Here is a 23,096-nt window from a genome sequence, read left to right on the forward strand (position 1 = left end):
GTAAGCTCCAAAGAAAGGCACATAGCAAATATCACAGGAAACATATACCAAAAGCTTACCAACTAGCAAAAATTAAACACAAAACACTTCAAATTGCTCAAACTTGAGTTAGCAAAAACTACAAATACTACAACAAGGCATTGCATATTCCATTACGGCATTACCTCATATCATTACAACTTCAAACGATCCAACCCCTCACGTGCAACCGTGGAAGTAGGCTCCACCTTTTTTGCTTCCACGTAAGCATTTCTAGCCTCATCCTTCATTCCCTTCTGTTCATAACACTGACCCAAAAGACAAAACGCCTTACAATTCTCCGGACTCAATTTAACAGCTTCTAACAAATCACAAATCGCTGAGTCAACTCTCCTCCTCCGATTCACTCCAATTTGCAACTCAGCCCTTTTAAATAACGAGTCCCCACGTTCTCTATCCGATAAAGACTTAACAGCCGGTGGAGAAAGAGCCGAGTCAAGTGATTTCAAAGCCGATGTTTGATGGCCTTGGAGATCTAAAGCTAATGCTTTTAGAATATGAGCCGCCGCGTCTTTTGGGTCGAATGATAAGGCTTTATCGGCTTCATTTGTGGCTTCTTTAGCGAGGTTTAAGGTTGTGGTTCGGTTTGGTGCTGATCTGGCACGGGCTAATAGTTGTGCACCTTGTACGAAATGACGTTTGGATTGCACACTTGCTCGGCCTTTGAAACGGAATTTGTTTAAGACTTGTTTTGGGAAAGTACGCATTGCGAAAAACATTCCTAGGCCTAATACTAGGAGGAGGAATTGGATTAGAACGTCTGTTGCCATTTTTTTTTTGGGGAACTCTGGTTCTTGGGATATGTATTATTAGAACAGCCTATGGAGGAGTATATAAGGCCGGCAGTAAGAATAGAGAACGGGCTATAGGACAATATTGTGTTTTAGTTGGCATATTATTATGCAAGAAATGGGGCTCAGACTTTGGTTTGAATCCGGATGAGTGTAAATCCCTTCCTATCCTATATCACATAACCTCCATATTTATCAGCCCATATCACAAAAACTCTCTGCTTTCTAATATCAGCAAAATTCCAGTCTGATTTCTATTTCCTATTTTATTTTATTACCCGTTTTACCTTTTTCCATATTCATTGTAATTTCGACCATGAAGAACCAAGAAATGGGGCTCAGCCTTTTTTTGAAGAAGAAGTGAAAAACGAGAAATCCCCACTTTCTGAGTTTCTTGAATCACATTCAGAGGCAATTGATGCATTGAAGTCTTTACTAGAACGTAAACTAGAAGACGGAGAAGATGAAGAAGCGTTGCAGATTTTGAAACGTTTGATTTCAACGACTACCAGCCTTATTTTTATCAGTTTGTGATTTATAGCTTGCTTGATCGGAATGAAGAGGCGAAAGCGCAGTTTGCAAAGTGTCGTGAAGTTTGTCCAAAGGATTTTAAGGTGGAAGGATTTGTGCAAACCCCATTATCAAGAGCGAAGCTCTTTGGGTCAGGCTTGGATAATTGATTTTAGAGCATTGTTTCGGTATAGATAATAATTGGAGGTGAGTACTACTTGAGGCATTTTTATACATGTTCTGCCTTTGTTAAATTTTGTTATTATGTGCTTTTTCGTGTTAATTTAGAAATAATGGCATGCCCTCAAAACTCAATGATAGCATAATTGGAGAGCTGTAGAATAGAGCTTGTTTTTCAGGATACTTCTTGTTTTCTATTGCTTCATTGATGTAATTTGAAGCTTTTGAAATCTCCATACGCTTCTTAGCGCTTCAACAAGTTTTTCCTTTACTCTTGCAATGCATCACTAATCTCGAGTGAATACGTTATATTTTTGGCTAGAAAATACGTGTGATGTAAACTATATTGAGATGGAGTCGACCGAAGTCGTTTATTGCCCAAGAAGATTTTGTTTTACAAGCAATAGTATATATAGAGGATTAGCTCGTTAGTGTATGGCCGCCTCCCCCTCTCGAGATAGAGTGCGCTTCATTAGGATTTAGGCATGTATTTAACTTCCGAATGTAACAAAAAACTATGAAGATCTTGTTCGTGAGTTGCTACAACCTTTCATGCTCATGAGACTTGCACATTTAGTCTCATGTCCACATGCTACAGCTTCCATTGAAATTGGTAGCTTCAAGACCTAAGAGAAAAACCCAAATAATCTTCTTTTCCTGTACAATTTTCCTTGTTTCATTTTGGCAACTTGAGTGGACTGAGTTATTATTGATGGATTTAAAGCTCTATTTGATGTATGCTTCACTAGTCTGTCTTTTTCGTGTATCTATTTTATTTTGTTTGTGGCATTTGTTATTGTGTTTGTTGTTGTGCAAACTGATTTGATATTCTGATGTTCCCATTGATTTAGATCCGATTTAGTAGGATTCTGGGGTATATATAAAGAATATATGGGTGGCAGATACTTCCTTGTAATCAGCAACAGATATGCTATCTTGGCTCTGTTTACACATTTGTATAGGAATTTTATTGTTTTAGAGCTTCTCTTTATTTGATCATTCAGCTTGGTTACTTCTGTATGGATGAGTTGAAATATGTGAAAAAGTCTGAGAAATTTAGATACAAAGTCGGAGTTAATGTTCATACTTTTGTTTGGTTATTATTTTTGTATAAACAAGTGCCATAGACATGGCAGCTTTGAGAAAATGTAACCAATGCTATCCCTTTTTCTGCTGATGTAGCTGAATCGGAAGAAGAAAAAGATTCTCGTAACTTACATGTTCCCGACGCCAGTGTGAACATTGATGAAGGCTCTAGTAGTCAGGATGTGGTCAAGGAGCCTGAAGTGCTGGAAATTCAGAATAAACAAAAGAAAGAGGAGTCTCCTTCAATTGGGGAATTGCGCGATTACGGTTTTAAATAGGAACCACGAAATTCTACTTTGTAGAAACTGTTCAAGCTCCTCTTTTCGTCGTCCACCTGGCCTTGGTGGTATTTGCTCCATTGATTGCTCATTTTGATGTTATATAGACACATTTTGTAAAACTATATTTACAGTCACTGAATTTTTATAGACATTTTTTTGACATTTGAGTTCAAACCAGGTGACGCAGGTTATGGAAATATGAATTTACATATGCAAATATGAAGTTACATATGTGCATACAAATTTACATATGCAAATATGAAATTTCATAGACATTTTTCCGACATCGACGGGTGACACAAAGGTTATGTAAATATGTTATGTAAATATAAATTTACATATGATGATGTCATATGTAAATTTTATATTGTCATATGTAAATACAAATTTACATAGGATGACGTCAGCCCGGTTTGTCCTTAAGTCGAAATTATAAGTAAAGATTGATGACGTCGGCCGGTATTCTGGGGGTATTTTGGTCTACATTTTGGCTTTAATGTTATGTTTTAAATAATAGGGAGGTTTTATGCATGTGTTTAGGTTAGAGGGGTTTTTTATGCTAGTTATGTATCAACCAGGGAGATTAAACCCAAAATCTGTATTATTATGGGGTCAGGACAATTTTTGTTCAATGACAGTTCTGCCCTCCACTTCATGAAAAAACATGTCTCCACTTTGTTTCACCATCTTTTCTTTCTTTCATCTCCTTCAACCAATATTTAGGAATCAGATTTAATTATATAAAAATATCATCATCGATAACAACATCGAAAATCGAGAGGAACTACAAAATTAATTAATACAAGATTCGAGGATTTGAAAACAAAATTCAATTGTGTTCAATTGCTTTTCGAACCAGTGTCGAAATCAGGTAGAACGACTATGTTGGAAGCGTACCATAAGTCAGGTGGTATAATGAATAACACTAGGCAAGAGTTAGCAACCTTGTAGGCTTTTGGTCTTGAAAACAAGCTAAGGAGGGCACATAAAAGCCTACTACAGGTTTTTTATTTATTAAGTTAGAGAGACCTACACAAGGCTCTCACTGAATGTACATGTAACATTTTTTTCATTTTTGCTTAATATTAGAAAAAAAAAAAATGGTGTTGCAAAGTTAGAAAACAAAGTGAGAATAATGCTTGTCATGAGAGAATAAGATGTTTTTATTGTTTTCGTCTCAACATACAATCTAACTTCCAATGTATATCTAATGTAACCTTATATTTGCTTTCAGTATGCTTATCCAAACAATAACACAAATTGATTCAAATTTACTCCATAAGTTAAACATGGATTGTGAAACATCAGCGCCAGTGAACCGAGAAATAGTGCAAGAGTACATTCGAACGCAAACATCAGCACAAATTGAGGTCAACCCACTATCAAAACTTAGTTTTATTTTGTATAACTTCAACTTATGTGAAATAAAAGCATACTGTTTTAAAGCTATTGCTACTATAGATTCTTCATGGTTCTATTTCGGAGCAACTTTGTCACCAAAGAACACCCCAATTGCCAATACGACGTCAAAGAGTCGAGAAGATTGTAACTCCAATATTATGCCCAACAACAGAACATCCACTGCCACTTGAGGTTGCCACCGTAAATCGTTCTTTCGTTATTGAACGACCAAATCGATACGAACTAACTCAACGTGCACGTAGAGAAAGGGAACGAGCTTTGCGATTGTAGCCCACTTCTCTAGTTGGAACTTTTGTTCCTTTGTCAGTTACAAACTATGTTTTAGGAGGTTCCACACATGATCCCATGCTGATATCACAGTGTCCAAATGATATGCAATTTGGCAATCAATTGTCACCATTACATTCTACCTGCGAAGACTTGCACCATGCTTCTCCAGTATCGACATGTAGTTTTACCTTCAGCCTCCAACTTGGATCATCTCCCTTGCAAAGCAGCCAGTAAGTCTAATATTACTCCTATAAACTTTTCATATTGTTATTTTATGGTGATTAAAACCTCATTAGTACCTCTATTTTGAATTTCAGGTCAATTAATACTACTCATGTGAGTACGTCTGAGATAGACTTACATTCTCAAAAAGATATGAATTGTGACGAAAACCATCAAAGCCTACATCAAGTCGTGATGGTCAATCGTTCAAACATAATTGAACAACCCAATCAATATGCACTGGCTCAACGTGCACGTAGAGAGAGAGGGAAAGAACTTTACGATTGCAGAGCGTTTCTCAAGTGCCAAGTGTTATTTCTTCATCCACTACAGAAAATGTTTTTAGAGGTTCCCAACATTCTATATTGACCCCGTCTCGACAAAGTGACAAAGGTAAAAATGTCATTGATGATGAGACACCGATTTTACAACTTCCAAATGATAGGCAATTTGTCAGACAATTGTTTACATCACATTCTAGCTGAAAATATGTGTCACCATTCTCCGCATTCTACACGTAATCTCTCTTTTGCTTTCCAACTTGGATCTTCTTCCTTGCATAATGGCCAGTAAGTCTTATATATATTACTATTGGAAACTCTTTGTTTTGGTATCTTGTGGTCAACAAAATCTGATTGGTTCTATTTTGAATTTCAGATAAGTTGATACTACTCTTATGAGTACGTCTGATATAGACTTAATACATTCTCAGAAGGAGGTGGACTTTAACCAAACCTCTGAAGGGGACGCAGAAACGTTCGACAAAGAAGATTATAATGTATTTGAGCTTGGGAACCCATTTGAGGCCCTGCCTGTTGTTCTAGATGTGCGCCATGATCTTGGCGAAATGAACGTCCAATGTCAGTCTTGCTCTGCCCTCCATTGGAGAGCTAAGCAATTATATTGACCAGGTCTACCAAGAAGAAGCCTTTATTTGGGTCGTGTTGTCTACAAGGAAAAATAAAAGTCCCTTGCCTTCGACCTTTACCACAACCCCTTGAATCACTATTCAAAGGTGGTGATTGGCTAGCAAAAGATTTCCGTAAAAACATTTGAAGGTACAACACATGCAATGCTTTTACAAGCCTGGGTGTTAAAGCAAATGATCGTGTCCTCAGAGGTCGTGGTTCAAAATCATTTACTATACATGGAGAATTGTGCCATAAAATTGGATCACTTTTACCAAACTGTGATGCTGACCCGAAACACACACAACTATACATTTACGATGCAAGTGCCGCTCTGGAATATAGAAGGCAACGCAATCCACATTTGTTAACAGAGGTGTTAAGTATTATTCAGGGGGTGCTTATTCAAGCGAATGCATGGTCCAAGTTTTTTAAAAATGAAAATGACATCCTAAGGTCAAATGCAACTGCAGACAATAATATTCCAACATACATACAATACACGCCTAGTACTGATCGACGTCGGTACAATCTTCCATCGACTTCTGAAATTGCCATTATGTTGCCTGGGGATGAAAGTAAATGTGATATGTTACGAGATATCATTCTACATTATAAAGAAGGTGGATTGGAAAGGATAAATGAGTGTCACCCAGCATATTCACCTCTACATTATGTGCTACTTTTCCCTAGAGGAGACCTTGGTTGGGCACTAGATCTGCGTCAATGGGATATTGCTAAAAATTGTACAGATGAAGCCCATTTGACTCAAGTACAATATTACGCTTATCGTTTATTCGATCGGCCCACAGAATACTCATCTATTTTAAGGGGAGGTTCTCTATTTCAACAGTGGATAGTGGATGCCTGGGCTGCAACTGAACAGAACCGTTTGCATTATGTTCGGATGAACCAAGACAACATTCGTGCGGATTTGTATAAGTGTTTGAGAGACATTTCCACGGAAGGATTGCCTCTAGAAGATATCGGCCAACGTTACATTCTCTCGTCGAGTCATACAGGGAGCCCAAGACAAATGTACGAAATTTAACAGGACTCCATGGCCATAACACGTTACAATAAACATCCGGATGTGTTTCTTACTACTACGACAAACCCAAACTGGCCAGAGATTAGAAGAGCACTCAAGCAGCACCAAACTGCTTCGGACCGTCTTGAAGTGGTCGCACGTGTATTCGAGTTGAAAAGGAAAGCCATTATAGAAGAAATACTCAGAAATGGTGTGTTCGGCGAAGCAGTTGCACATGTATATACAATTGAATTCCATAAATGAGGTCTGCCACACATGCATGCCCTCATCTTTCTCAAACAGCCTGATAAGGTATGCAACGCAAAACAGGTGGATAAGATAGTGTGTGCAAAATTCCCCGACCCTGTCTCCCAACCAACACTTTTTGAAACTGTAAAGAGGTGTATGGTTCACGGACCCTGTGGCGCCAAGAATCCGCAGGCCCCATGCATGGAGAATGGAAAGTGTACCAAACATTATCCACGTGCATTCATTGATGAAACAACAATGGATCAAGTTGGGTATCCTATTTACCGTAGGCGCAATATTGGTAAGGAGTACGAAGTTTGGGATTATAAAGTTGATAGTAGGGATGTAGTGCCTTACAACCCCTTCTTATCAGAAATGTTCGATTGCCATATAAACGTTGAAGTATGTTCATCAGTCCGTGCCGTTAAATACATTCACAAATACATCTACAAAGGTCACGACAGGGCAACTATGGTGATACTTGGCATTGATGACGAGATCCAATGGTACATTGATGCAAGGTATGTGGGACCACCAGAGGCAGCATGGCGTTTGCTTGAGTTTCCTTTGCACAGAGAGTACCCAAAAGTTGAAAGATTAGCAGTTCATCTTGAAGGAATGTATCATGTTGTTTTCAATGCAAGAGACACCAGGGCTGCAATTTTTGCTAGAGCAGAAAGATAGAAATCAACTCTAACAGCTTTTTTAGAACAGTGTGCTCGAGATGAAAAAACAAATTTTTTTGGAAGAAGCAAGATCAGTGTTGCACTATTGGGAGAATGTACTTTGTAAATCCAAATGCTAGAGAACGTTTCTACCTCCGCTTACTCTTGACAGTGGTCAGAGGTCCTACATCCTTTTCAGATCTTCGTACTGTCAACGGATCTGTATATAGTACATTTAAAGTGACATGTGTTGCACGTGGTTTGTTAGAAGATGACGATGAATGGAGGCAATGTCTACAAGAGGCGTCTATAATCAACACTGGCTATCAACTGTGAAGGTTGTTCAACATTATGCTTTTGGAATGTTCCCCCACAAATCCTGTACTATTATGGAATGAATTTGCAACAAGTATCTGTGATGACCTTGCAATGAAAATACGTAACACCTTCTCAATTCCTGACCCAACCGAAGAACAAGTAGCTGATTATGGGTTATATTTGTTGAACCAATTGCTTTTTGAAGCAGGAAGAATATTATCTGATTTCCCAGACATGCCTAAACCCAGAAGAAACTGGGATGAAGTTATAGATAACAGACTTATTTGGGAGCAAAGACAACTCCAACATAATGGGCTCCACACAGAGGCCACCTTGAATGTCTTGAGGCTGAATGACGAACAGTGTGATGCCCATACCAAGGTAATAGATTCAGTGGTAAACAACTGGGGAGAAGTTTTTTTCTTGGATATAGCAACAGGGATTGGTAAAACATTTGTGTACAACACAATTGCTGCAACTTGTCGTAGTCTTGACCATATAGTAATAACAGTTGCTTCATATGGAATTGCAGCGTTGTTGCTGTTTGGCGGAAGAACGACACATTCGACTTTTAAAATTCCTTTAAATGTGATGGATGAAACATTCTGCAGTTTTACCAAGAACTCAATACATGCTGATCTTTTCAAAGAGACAAGCTTAATAATTTGGGATGAAGTATCGATGCAATATAGACACTGTGTGGAAGCTGTCGAAAGGACACTTCGAGATATTAGGGATAATTCAAATCCATTCGGTGGAATAACTGTTGTTCTTGGAGGTGATTTTAGACAAACCCTCCCTATTATACCAAAAGGGGTTCAGGAGCAATTTGTAGGTGCATCATTGAGGAGATCTCAGCTATGGCAGCATGTGAATGTTGTGCACTTGGTCCAAAACATGCGCCTTGATGTGTCAGACCCTGATAATGCAAACTTTGCCAATTACTTGGTTGAGGTAAGTTGTTAATTCAAATCTTTAGTTATGGTGCTTTACTATAGATATATATTTAGTCAAAGTTGAGCGACAGCTAATTTGTTTTTTCTAAACTTTTAGATTGGAACGAGTCCTACGGAAACGGTTGAGCTGCCTACCTGCATACGTAAGTGTGGAAATCAAGAGGAACTCATTTCATCAGTTTATCCAAATTTGGATGTGGTGGGCACATCATCACCAGCTTTTCTAAATGAACAAACTATACTCTCTACACGAAACGACGATGTCAATGTAATCAACGAAGCAACTCTAAATTTGTTTCCTAGAGAAAAGCTTTCTTACTTAACGGAAGATAACATCATCGATGATGCTAACAATTCTGAAAACAACGGATCCCATTACCCAAGTGAGTTTCTTAACTCTCTTGATCTCCCAGCTTGCCGCCTTTTAATCTGCAACTGAAGGTCAGCTGCCCTATAATGTTGCTTAGGAATAGTGCACCGAGGGATGGACTTTGCAACGGGACACGACAAATCGTGCTTCGTTGTGAAAAAAAAGTGATTCAAGCAATAATTTTAACTGGGGCAAAAGCCGGAGAAACTGTGTTTATTCCTAGAATATCTCTGTCTCCATCTACTGTTGAGATGCATTTTCAAATGTCAAGACGTCAATTTCCAGTGAGACTAGCATTTGCTATGAAAATAAATAAGTCCCAAGGACAATTGGTGAAGTACGTTGGCGTCGACCTACAAACACTCGCATTCAGTCATGGACATCTATATGTCGCACTATCAAGATGCACATCTTCCAAGAGGATTAGTGTTCTCTTACCACCCGATCTATCTAACAGTATTACCAATATAGTGTACCCGGAAGTGTTGCTTTGATATGATATTGTACAAGGGAAAACAATTTATGTTAATATATTAATTACACAAGTCTCATTCAAATAATGAATTGCGTGCTGTCAATTTGAAAGAAGCAAATCCAATGCTTTAATCCCTATAAATTACAGTATATTAAATTACCCGGTCTCCTTATACTTTTTTCAATTTTGTCAAACTTTATATTAAATTACAGTATGCAATAAATTATGTGTCATAAAGTGACACGTGCGTTCTTATCCCTTGACAATAATTGATCTTACATTATTTAAAACTGGCTCCATTATATCAAACCATTGATAGCATTGACACACATGCGTTCGCCCTGATTTTATGAAGTTAATGACGTTGCATTTTTTTTTTTTTTTTTTTTTTTATATTATACTTAAAAACAAGTGTCAAAAAAAAAGTTTGCTTGACAAATTGATTTTTCTTTATTAAATAATTCTTTTATAATAATTCTTTTATATATATATATATATATATATATATATATATATATATATATATATATATATATATATATATATTATAAAAAAATAATTGTTAAAGAAATAGAAAATAAGGGACACAAATATGTTTATTAAAAAAAAATTTGCGATGCACGTACGCGTGTAACAATATAAAAAAAAAACCCACCTTCTTATCTCTCCCTCTCTCTAAAAGAAACTCTAATCACCTATACACACACACATCCACCCCCAGGAGTTTTATGCCCTAAAACAATATTTATTTTCCTACATCCATGCTCATTTATCTTGTTCATCAGAAACCTAACTTATCAATGGCCCAAAACAGACGAATTGTTCCTAAACAAATTTTTTTTCACAACTACAATCAAGGCCTGTTCCAATTTTTTTTTTTTTTTTTTTATATCGAATTACAACGTAGAGGTTGGTTACCTCTTTTACATCGCCCCGATGCTACATGTTTACCGGAATTAGTTTTAATGTTTTACAATAATGGCCGCTTCGAAAACGGTTGTTTTTTCGTTCGTTTGAATGAACGCGAGTTTGAGTTCACTCAGCAACTGGTTTTCGAGAGTACACACATTGCAATAAAGGACAATGTACTAACACTCCAAAAGTCACCGTACGATACTATCAAAACATTGATGATTGACACCGTCATTAATGGCGAATACAATCGAGGATCACATTGTGTTTACAAAAACTCCCTAAGGCAAAACCAATTAGCAGTGATATAGTGGGTGGCTCACAATGTAGTCGGTACATCAAAAGCATGTGACATTACGAAGATCATCCTCCACCTAGTATGAGTTTTGCAGAACAAAAAAGATGAATTTTGTATGGTGGAGTTTCTTTGGAACATAATTACACAGGCTCGAAAGAATTCTGCTCCCCTACCAACTTTAATCACAAAAATCATGTTACACTGGGGTTTTTATACTGGTTTTTCTAGGCTGAAAATTTCAAAGGTAGGCAATGTCGGCAGCTATAGAACTTGTATTGCGGGTGGATTCCTAGTGAGATGCGAAATACTCAACATGAGCAAGAGGACTCACCTCCAACCCAAGTAGATTACTTTACTGAAGATGCATTGAGGGACATAGTTAATCCTACAGTTGGTATTCGTTTTCTTTACTAGGTTATGAGGGCAATGTACGAATGTCAGGGCTTCATTCATGCACAATTGATGAATTTGCAAGATCATGTGGAGGTGTATGGTGAAGAACAGTTACAGTTCTTGCATAATCATGCCCAATTTTTAGAAAACCACGCCCAGATTGTGGGGAACTAGAGACAAATTTTTGAGAACCGGGGAGACCTTCAGTAGCAGGTGCTACAACGTATCGATGAACTACAAGTTATTGTGACTACTTTGATTCCTCAAACTACCCATCATCATTGTCCACGAGCTCCTTCGTCATCTGATTCTGTGTCAAGTTAAGAGTTGACAACTGCCTATTGCGACGTTACTGTTAGTTATGCAATTTCGAAGTGGTGTCATATTTTTATGACATAAATTTAAACTTTCAATTGTTGTATGTGATCTTTATGTGAGTACTAACAACTTTTATTTCGCACCTATCTCACATTGACAACAATACATTTCGCACTGACATCACCCCTAAGACACATAAAACTTCACTTAGGATAGTTAACAACACAGCAACATTCATTACCACACAGACAACAGTCTAGGACAAGTGTGATCTTCTTCTCATTAGGAAGCATAGGTTGGTTGCAATCAGTATATTACATTTCCTTACTAAAACATCCAACCCAATCGTCATTTGAGCCACATTTCAACTACTTTGCCTGATCGATCCCAAATTTTGACCAAATACATAATGCCTCTGCAATTTTTCTCCTTATATCTTCGATTAAGGTAGGGACAAGTTGGACATGTGTGTCCTTCTTGCTCACATAGCTGACAAATCTATAAAAGAAAAACACGTTGAGAAAATGTTACAAATCAGTACATGTCATAATATCATCATTAATGATGAATCCTTTAATTTCCTTTAAATGGGTAAATTTGGGTTTGGTACGACTCAGTTTTTTTCTTATAATTGATTTTGGAATTAAGTTTTTCTGTTACCTTCGGTGCTACAAATGTTCGGACAGGAGCTCCACCCATTTTTGCTTAAGTGACTCTACTTTGAAATGTTGTGGGCGTTATACTTTTGTTGTTCGTTAATGAACAGAGTCAACTGATAAATCTTCCAATTAAACATACATGATTGTTAAATAATAAATACAATTGCTTGTATAACAAATCGAATAGATATGGTTAACTAATTTCTTATAGTCATGTTTTTTTAAAATGCTTTAGCTCTTTGTAATTTGGCATGTTGTTAAATACATTTACATTTTAAAACATAAATAAATGTGCTTGACGTTTCCTTTGCGCACCTTCTAAAGCTTTGTTAAAGTTTTAAAACTGTTTTCCAGTCTTCAACGTTGAAATAAATCTGTCCGTACCGTCTTTTTACACCGGTCAATTAAACAACTATGGTTTTCTTGCAGTACGGAATGCTAGGCCTAATTTTTCAAGTGGACTTATGATGTGTGTCCTTAGATTGTTTCTCAAGCTAACACTGTTTCTCAAAATGAGTATCTATTCATCTAAAATTTTTATTAGTTTCTCACTTGCAAAGTAGGCCTACTTTGTTTCTTGAACCTCTGGCCTTTGAGTCAAAACTACATCGTATTGGTTGTCGAATTAATCAATGCTTGCACTATGCCCTGATAGGACTACAATGCATAACGTTTTATGGGCACGTCTTTTAATGCCATTTTCGCTTTCTTCAATTTTCAAACTATTTTCAGGTCGACAATTTTCAAATCAATTATGGTTTTCTTGCAGTACGGACTGCTAGGCCTAATGTTTCAGGTGGACTTCTGATATCCAATTATTGTTGAGGAAAAAAACAAAAAACACAACAACCTGTTTTAAGAAAATGTACAAACTCCCAAATAAAATAAGTGAATTTCTACATGTGTCCTTAGATTGTTTCTAAAGCTAACGTTGTTTCTCGAAATGAGTATCTATTCATCTAAAATTATTATTATTTTCTCACTTGCAAAGTAGGCCTACTTTGTTTCTTGAACCTCTGGTCTTTGAATAAAAACTACAACATATTGATTGTCGCATTAATCAATGCTTGCACTATACCCTGATAGGACTATAATACTTAACTTTTTCTGGGCACGTCTTCTAATGTCATTTTCGCTTTCTTCAATTTTCAAACTATTTTCAGGTCAACAATCTTCAAATCAACACTTTGTATATTAAAGAAATCAAAAATGAAATTCACAACGGGCCAACCATTGCTGACAATTCTGTCACTCTCGAAATCCTAACACCAACCCATTTTTCTCATGCCATCCTGACAATTTTCTCGAGCGTCTCTCTTCTAAAATAAATAACACCACCCAAGTTACCCAGTACAATCCGAAAAATTTATATCTTATTCTCATACTCATATGCTATACCAAATAATTGAGGATAAGATGCAAAATAAAATAAAATTATACAACCTTTCTCTATATAAGGCATTTGAAATTTTGTCGTCATCATTCATCCAACCCCACCATAAGTATGTATACTATTGTCTTTATATACAACAAATTTTCTTTACGACTCTACCACTTTGTTTTGATTATCAATGAATTCAAATTCTAAAGTTAATAGTCAAACTAACTGTACGGAAAAGTTACATTCACTATTGATATCAAAAGAAAAGAGTACATAACAATACACAAGAAAGCCTTTATATACAATGTATTTTGTTTACTACCCCACCACTTTTTTTCGGTTATCAAAAAATTCAACGTCTAAATTTAATAGTCAAACTAACTGTACGAAAAAGTTGCGTTCACTATTGATATAAAAAAAGAATAGTACAAATCAATACACATAAAAAACAATTGACACTGTTATGATATAACCCATTGTCTGACTAAACTCAATATTTACAAAGACGTCCATTCAATTCTTCAAATGACAAAACTTGGTTTACTATATAAATAGTATATTGAATATTAGTTGAGATACACCAATGTGTTTGAGATTTATATACAATGAATTTTGTTTACTGCCCCACCACTTTTTTTTCGATTATCAATAAATTCAAATTCTAAAGTTAATAGTCAAACTAATTGTACGAAAAAACTGCGCTTACTAATGATATCAAAAGAAAATAGTACAAATCAATACACATTAAAAACAACTGACACTGTTATAATACAACCCATTGTCTGACAAACTCAAAATTTATAAACAAACCCATCAAATTCTTCGAATGACAAAACTTGGTTAACTATATAAATAGCAACTTTAATATTAGTTGAGAAACACAAATGTGTTTGAGATTAATTATAACTTAAACACATAGTGCCCTTATTTTCCTACAATGATAGTTGTCGGGGAGAACAATAGATTGTGCAAAAGAAAGCACACAGTCTTCTTGATATTTCATTGTATACGGAGGCAATAATTTTTAAAATTGCTTTGTTCCCACTTGGAGAGTTTTTCACAGTAAAGAAGATAGGGGGTGCCCTACATCATTTGGAACATGGTCCAAACTGTACGGGAGAACAATCGGTAGTGAAAAGAAATATGCACAGGCTTCCTGATATTACTGTGTTCCCAGTTGGACAGTGGTTGACAGGAAAGACGAAATAAGTCGTCCTATGTCATTTGGAACATCTTTCATATTAGACCTAACTCTTTTTAACTTGATTTCTCGTTGCAGTTTTGCCCTGCTACAAATACTGCCTTATCCCTCCTACCAAGGTTCCCATATAATTCAAAAACCAAGATTTCCATATCATTTTATAATTAATTGAAGGTAATTTTAGAACTTGTGAGTTTTGTTTTTTAGGTTTAATCGCTTATGCAATAATTGAAACCAATTTCATGTATGGATTACCACTTCTACAAACAGAAAAGATACTGACATAAATAAAGTGGTTAATGAGAGGATAGTTAGAAACAACCAGATCAAGAAACAAGAGAATTAGAAAACATCGAAAAAATTCAAATTCTAAAGTTAATTGTTAAACTAATTGTACGAAAAAGTTGCACCCACTATTGATATGAAAATAAAAGAGTACAAATCAATACACATAAAAAAAAAAAAAATGACACTGTTGTGAAATAACTCATTGTCTGGCAAACTTAACATTTACAAAGAAGGTAATTCAAATCTTCGGATGACAAAATTTGGTTAACTATATAAATAGCAAATTAAATATTAGTTGAGAGCCACAAATGTGTTTGAAATTAATTATAAGTTAAACACGTAGTGACCCCATTTTTCTGCAATGATAGTTGTCCGGGATAACAATAGATTGTACAAAGAAAAGTGCACAGGCTTTTTGGTATTGCATTGTATATGGAGAAGATAATTTTTTTAATTGCTTTGTTCCCACTTGGAGAGTGGTTGACATGAAATAAGATAGGGAGTCCCCTACGTCATTAGGAACATGGTCCATATTAGACTATAGGGCAGAACAGCCAGTAGTGAAAAGAAAGGTGCATAGGCTTCCTAATTTTACATTCTATAGGGAGAAGATAAACTTTTCAATTACTTTGTTCCCACTTGTAGAGTAGTTGACAGGGAAGAAAACAGAAGTCACCCTGTGTCATTTGGAACATCTTCCATATTATACCCCACTCTTTCCAACTCGATTTCTCGCTGCAGTTTTATCCGGCTATAAATATTGTCTTATCCCTCCTACCAAGGTTCCCATATAATTCAAAAAGCAAGATTTCCATATCATTCTATAAATAATTAAAGGTATGCAAAACCCCATTTTAGAACTTGCGAATTTTGTTTTTTAGGTTTAATCGCTTATGCAATTATTGAAACAAATTCCATTTATGGATTATCGCTTCTATGAACGCAAAAGATGCTAACATAAATAAAGTGGTTAATGAGAGCATAGTGAGAAACAACCAGATCGAGAAACAAGAGAATTAGAGAACATCGAAAGAAGTGTTTATTTTTTGTCCACTTGCTTTTCATTTCTTTAGCTTTTAACACACATATATTCATAAAAATAAAAATAGCAAATTTTGAATACTACCTTTTCTCCTTTTGATGATGACACCCAGTTGAGTCATGTTGCCTATGTCTCCATTTTTTAAATGCAATTTAATGTTGTGTCTTTGGTGTTAGTGAGGTTTTTTAGAATTAATAATGAAATTGACTTTGGAAAACAATGTTTCTTAGATATATGACTATTTGCATATTTGGCTGGGGATAGTTTAAGAAGTACTTCAATTGCGAGAATTTTTTTTTGACCTTTCCATTAATTAATTGAATTAACTGAGTCTATTTGTGATTTATGTTGTATAATTGAATAAAAAATAAGAGGGTCAAACTGGTAAATATAAAAAACTTCTTCTGTGGAAAAGATTCAGCCTTCCAATGACTCTAACTATCTGTTTAAACAATTACATATCATTATTTCTGCAATTTTAGCACATTTCTCCCCATGCTTATACAGACGGTATAAACTTCAAGTGATCGCATAAATGGCAACGGTTCCATGACATTGCATTAACGATATTACTGCCACTAATGGAAGTTGGAAAATTATTGTTAAGGTGAGTAGAATATGGGAAGTAACTGATTACTCCACAGATGAATTAAAGTCTTTCGACATGTTACTCATCGACCAACACGTAAGTATATATCATATATCACCAAACTTTTACAGTTCTTAGATGATTCATAACAATTTTTTAGTCACTAAGATTGTTGTGTATAACAGGGACATCAAATACATGCAAGAGTGCCTAAACAATTGATATCAAAATTCAGTCAGCAGTTAGTAGAGATGAAGATTTATCAAATTGAACAATTTTCTTCATCCAAATTCAAAGGAATATATGACCTAACATCTCATGGCTATATTATTTACTTCAAATGGAGCACAATGCTAAAAATTATAGAAACCAAATGCATCAAATTTCCAGAATTTGGATTTTCATTTACCAATTTCAGTCAATTGTCAACGAGAGTCGATAAGAAGTACCTCACAGGTAACAACATACTCGACTATTTTCAAAAAATTCATTAACTCTTACTTCAAATCCTTTTACATACGTTTGTTTGTCTTTTGTAAATATTGTTTTCTAGATATCGTCGGGCGTCTCTACGCATGTAGCGAACTACAAAATGTAATGAAGAAAAACGGAAAAGAAACTGAATTAAGAGAAATGGAGCTCCAAGATGAAGAGTGAGTTAAAATATATTGTAGCACTTATTTCTAAATGCCCTTACTTTTGATATACGCAATTGATTTTTGAAATTTTATAGGGGCTACATCCTAAAAGTGACATTATGGGAAAATTGTGTGGTACAATTCGATGACCAAACGATCAACAATCATGTCAATGAGACAGTCCTCATCGTGACGTCTGCAACTGTCAAAAGTTTTAATGGTATATAATTATTTAGGAAAAAGAATTGACATTATTCCTTATGTTTGAACCATTTTCAATATAATAATTAAAAAAAAGCACTACGATGCAGCTGAATACACAATTTCGTCGATAGCTGCTACAAGAATTTATCTAAATCTTCAAATTCTAGAAGTGTTGGATGTTCTAAACAGGTAACACTTAACTAAAAAAAAGTTGTACAAAAACATCCAAATATGTGAAACAACAAATGTTGTTAACAACAATTTTTTTTATCAACAGTCCAATTCAAAATGCAATTAGATTATGAGATACCACAGAAAGGGACCTGCAAAGCATTGAAGAAGTGTCAGACATAAACAGGAAAAGTTTGTCTAAAATTCTTGCGGCAACAAACGAAATTTCCTCACAAGTATATTGTTTTTTAAAAAAATTATTTCCAGTTCTTCTATCTCAATTATTGAACACCGTACCCTACATGTAATTAGACATAAACAGGAAAAGTTTGTCTAAAATTCTTGCGGCAACAAACAAAATTTCCTCACAAGTATATTGTTTTAAAAAAAAAATTATTTCCAGTTCTTCCATCTCAATTATTGAACACCGTACCTTACATGTAACCTTCACGTATGTATACTCACAAGTGATGAAGTTTACTTGCAAAGAAACAATTTCCAGCGTGCTTCATGACTACGGGTGGTACTACGATGCATGTCCACATTTCCAAAGAAAAATAACCGAGGAGAACAACTACGAATGTGCAAAACATGGCGCTGTCGAGCCAAATAAAATGTTAAATCCATTACATACCAAATATTTCTTGACAAGTTAACATACAGATTTTAAATTATATAATGTGTGTAGATATCAACTAATGATGGAAATAGAAGATGGTACATGTTCTGCACGCGTTATTGCACTAGATCGTGAGGCAACATTACTATTGCAACTACATGCGCAAGAACTTATTAATATAGATTTGGAGGTACAATCATTTTTTTCATATGCTTCCAATGCATAATTTATACTCTCCATCAATTAAACAACTATATATATATATATATATATATATATGTGTGTGTGTGTGTGTGTGTGTGTGTGTGTGTGTGTGTGGGGAGGGATTTGTTTACCATGGTTTTTTATACCATGCCCTTTTGCAAGATGAGTTAAAAGCTAATATTTTGTGGATATGATCTCCTAACTATGGATAGATTTTCCACAAAAATTTGGCTCATTTGGAAATCTCCAACCTAATTAAAAATTGTTGACAACTTTAATTTTTTTTTAATGGGCCAAATTTTTCGATTTTGCAATCATCTTTTGACATTGTTAAACATCATCAAATGAGCTGAAATTTTGTGTAGGTGATCGTCAAGGCTTGTTGGACATATCCACAAAAAATTAGGTTTTAGTTCGTCTTGTGGGTGAAGTTGTGGGCCATGATGTAAACCATGGTATATTGATCTCTCCCTATATATATATATATATATATATATATATATATATATATATATAATTGAAAATGGATATGTATCACCTACACAAAAAAATTATATTTTTTGTGAATTATATATATATATAATTGAAAATGGTACAGAAAAAGCATTGCAAGTTTTTGACAAAATAGCAGGATATAAAGCTACATTTCAAATCAAAGTCACAAACTTCAACAAATGACAAAAAAAATAAATACCCAACTCTTTCAAAAGTGTTGCCCGAGGTCGAAAACGTAAGTCCCAAATTAATCCTAATTTTCTAAACTTTTATGTAATCTAACACTTATATATGTAAAACTTTCAGAGCACTGTGCAGCCATCCTCATATGGATCCAAAAGCACATCAGCATTTGATGATGGAAAATCAAATTAATCTGACACAATTGAGCCACTTCGTATGTGTAATACATATTTCATTTTTGCCGCTAACCAAATTCCTAATATACCGTTTTTCCCAGAAGCATAACGGAGACGTCATGGATGCATCAAAGGAGAATCTGCCAATAAAGCAAGGCGTCAACTAACAATGTTGCTATTGCGCGCAACTAGAATATGGTTTTTGAACTGTAAAATAATATTATGCCCAACTGTTGGCTACACAAAAATAAATCATCCTTCCAATGTACTGTATTTTCATTGCCGTTAAATCTTATTATGCCCTCTTATAAGTTGTTCAAAAATAAAAGTTATCTCCAATTTGTAGAACTTCATAAGGTAATTTTGTCTATAATCTAAAAAGTTGCCATACTTAAGTATTATCTTAATAGCAATCAATATATTATTCAACTAAAGTAACCATAACATAAAAACAATTTCTATAAAGTGAATTTTAGGTTTAACAATACAGATTTTACAAACGTCGCATCATAACCCCACGTGACAATAGATTGCAACCAAATGAATAGTGTGTTGAAAAAGTTGAATTGTAACACAAATGATAAAGTATATTTTTTAGAACGAAATATTTTAGCTACTATTTGCTCTTTGGATAGTTGACGAATCTTCCTTATTAGATATAGTACAAGACACCAATGTTACGATGCCCAAATTTAAAACACCAACACACATTATTATGTTACAGACTTATACAATATATGTTTTTGAACGAAAAACGTTTCAAACATTGCACATTATGCACTAAAAAATTATCAAAGTCATACATCTCAATGTATTAAGTGGTCCTTGATATATAGAAATTTCATTGGTTCTAACTCAATCCACATGGAAACCAAGATTTTGACAATAAAATTCCAAACTTACAAAATGATAAAAACATGTGACTAACAATAACCATGTAATATATATATATATATATATATATATATATATATAGTTCAGTGCTTCCCTTTGTACTAAAAAATCATGTCAACTGTTAACAAATAGTCATTAATCGTTTTTACCTTTGACAATAATTGGGGCAAAACCGTCTGGATCCATCCCCATATTTTTCTGGTACAACTCAAACAGCCGGTTGTATGTCACAATGGTACGATTCCTGCTTGCCTTTAATTTTTCCAATTGCTTCAAGCCTGTAACAACCTCGATATCTTTGTTCCCTAGCCGAGCAACTGAGAGATCATACTGTCCCTTAAGATGGACTATCTTAACCTCTAACCGCCCTATCTCTGACTCCAATTTATGAATATGCTCTTCGCCCCGTGGCGATATCCATCAACCATCTGAGATCATACTCATGTGCCTCAGTCTCAGCTTTCATAGTCGTCAAAACTTCTTCCATCTCCTCCACACGCATGTGATAATGATTTAGTGTTTCCTTTAACTTAGCCATGCGACGATTCATCTTCTCCAAATGAGCATCTTCAGCCCTCAGTGTTGCCTTTTCTTCGGAATCTTTCGTGGCCATTTCTTCAGTTTATTTCGCAATGGTGCTACAAACATTGGTTTTGACATCCAACATTTCATTTTCAATCTTTAAACTAACAAGCCAGTCACTCTGAAAATCTGACGATTCTTTATAAAGACGACCCACACCATGAAGAATCAGTTGCACCTAAATAAAATTGGTAATTAATGGGAAATAAAATCATTTCTCATCGGAAAAATATTTAAAAAAAAAAAAGGTATTTAAATTAAACTTACAAGGCTTAATCCACTAAGAACATCAACAAATTTCAAAATAACATTATCAACACTTGCTCCATGCCCCACACCAACTCCATTAGTAAATAACATCCTCTCTTGATTGATGTTTGATTCCAAACTAGATACACTACTTCGACCACACCTACTACCGACGTAGGTACGCTGAAAACGTGTGAGAACCTCTTCAACAGCCTTTCGCTTCTTAGACTCATTAATATCTTTACACTTGCCTTTCTCCGTAACAACAGATGTTACTGCATCGGTTTGAACAATAACAGTGTCATCAGCCAGTGCACCAACATTATCCATAACTTCATCGTTATCAAGAGAAACCGACCTGACTACATCTGGAAGATCCATTTTAGAACTACCAAGGCAACTCAAAAATAATACAATTTTTTCGACGTACAACACGTATAAATAATATGTGAACCAACCTTCGAAATGAAAAGGATACCCAACTGTGTTATTATTAAATAAATAAAATATAGGCAAATAGTGTTTGGCCCCAACAATTTCTTAACAAAACATTTATATATATCACGTTTTCTTTTAACATTCTATATTTAATTTAATAGCCAATTCGGTCGGACAACTGTTTAAATTTCTTTGATTCTGATATATTTTATCATTAACATCAATTACACACCTAACTAATTCTGCCTCCCCACTATCTCATCCTAAACACATCAAATATGTTGATCGTTTAAAATTCAAAACATATTATCGTGCGGTATCAAATTTCCCATGTCATCCAAGTGAAAGTAAACCCCATATTTTTAAAAAAAAAGGGACTCTATTAAAAAAAAAAACCACCTCTTGATACACTTAGCCGTCTTATAATCAACCAACTGTTTAAACTAACTAATTTAGTTCAATTTGTTAAATTTTAATTAATATATAAAAATCAACCCCTAAATGACCCCGCCCTGTGCAAAATAGTGTATTAAATAGTTATTATTATCTTTGACTTTGCGTTGTGTATATACACAACATGTGACTCAAAATAGTGTTGCTGCAGAACTTATCGATTGGTCTCGGTTACAAATGTCTATCTCCTTGCATTACTTTCTATACAAAGTTAGCAAATAATTCAAGAAAAACTGTATTATATTCGGTCACAACCAAGTACATATTTCCTTCCACTCTCAACATTCGAAGCATAATTAGCATATCATATTCACAGCAACCCCACATGTATCCTTGGATCCTTCCCCCCTACCCAATAATTTTTTCCATCACCCTTTCATCAAACACTCAACTTTATAAAACCCATCATTATTTTTTATCATGAGTTTGGAGTTTCAGGATGTGGCAACCATGAAAAGCGGTGTTAAATATACAAATGACTCTATTCCTTTGCTAATTAAGACGGTAATGAAAATCGAAGCTGAAAAAGCATCCCTTCCAAAAAAAACTTACTTTTTACCAGTAATTGTTCAAAATTTTTTGCCACCCATTAACAACTGTGCAACCTATTAAGTTTATGAGTTAAATTTATTTTTCTGTTTTGGCATTTTTCTTTTCCATATCCAAAAACCAAAAGTAATAAGTTAATTGACAAAATTGAATATTATGTTATTATTTTACATTATTTAATTACACCACTATTGTTTTTACTTATCCAAAATTCTAATTTTGTTAGTTTATTGAAAACAATTGATTATATACTTTAAAAAAAGGGTAAGTTGAGGTTTATACAATTGATTTCTCTGCTTCAATTCTAGACAATTGGAAAAGACATAATGGTGTTTATTACGCATCTACAGAGCTTTCATTACAACAATAGTGGATGTGCATTTGACCA

General features: G+C 34.8%; 3 protein-coding genes across 3 annotated transcripts; 2 read left to right on the top strand and 1 right to left on the bottom strand.

Annotated features, from left to right (window-relative positions):
* Positions 1-72: 72 nt before the first annotated feature.
* LOC147501721 (Tetratricopeptide repeat (TPR)-like superfamily protein) lies at positions 73-901 on the bottom strand. Its single transcript, XM_086606734.1, has one exon. It carries the CDS (start codon positions 807-809, stop codon positions 174-176), a length of 636 nt encoding a protein of 211 aa, XP_086462860.1. The 5' UTR covers positions 810-901; the 3' UTR covers positions 73-173.
* A 5,868-nt stretch (positions 902-6,769) lies between these two features.
* On the top strand, positions 6,770-7,672 carry LOC147501722 (uncharacterized). Its single transcript, XM_086604380.1, has 2 exons — positions 6,770-6,976; positions 7,070-7,672. Exons 1-2 carry the CDS (start codon positions 6,770-6,772, stop codon positions 7,670-7,672), a joined length of 810 nt encoding a protein of 269 aa, XP_086460506.1.
* A 95-nt stretch (positions 7,673-7,767) lies between these two features.
* LOC147501723 (uncharacterized) lies at positions 7,768-9,366 on the top strand. Its single transcript, XM_086604381.1, has 3 exons — positions 7,768-7,940; positions 7,992-8,925; positions 9,025-9,366. Exons 1-3 carry the CDS (start codon positions 7,768-7,770, stop codon positions 9,364-9,366), a joined length of 1,449 nt encoding a protein of 482 aa, XP_086460507.1.
* Positions 9,367-23,096: the final 13,730 nt, after the last annotated feature.

The sequence above is a fragment of the Coptis chinensis genome, chromosome 4 (assembly GCF_015680905.1).
Source record: "Coptis chinensis isolate HL-2020 chromosome 4, ASM1568090v1, whole genome shotgun sequence".
Classification (NCBI taxonomy): domain Eukaryota; kingdom Viridiplantae; phylum Streptophyta; class Magnoliopsida; order Ranunculales; family Ranunculaceae; genus Coptis; species Coptis chinensis.

Coding starts and splice junctions, on each gene's coding strand:
- LOC147501721 (XM_086606734.1), bottom strand. CDS start 809: ATGGCAACAGACGTTCTAATCCAATTCCTCCTCCTAGTATTAGGCCTA.
- LOC147501722 (XM_086604380.1), top strand. CDS start 6,770: ATGGCCATAACACGTTACAATAAACATCCGGATGTGTTTCTTACTACT. Junction 6,977..7,069: donor TCGGCGAAGCAGTTGCACAT/GTATATACAATT, acceptor AACGCAAAACAG/GTGGATAAGATAGTGTGTGC.
- LOC147501723 (XM_086604381.1), top strand. CDS start 7,768: ATGTACTTTGTAAATCCAAATGCTAGAGAACGTTTCTACCTCCGCTTA. Junction 7,941..7,991: donor GAAGATGACGATGAATGGAG/GCAATGTCTACA, acceptor TCAACTGTGAAG/GTTGTTCAACATTATGCTTT. Junction 8,926..9,024: donor TTGCCAATTACTTGGTTGAG/GTAAGTTGTTAA, acceptor CTAAACTTTTAG/ATTGGAACGAGTCCTACGGA.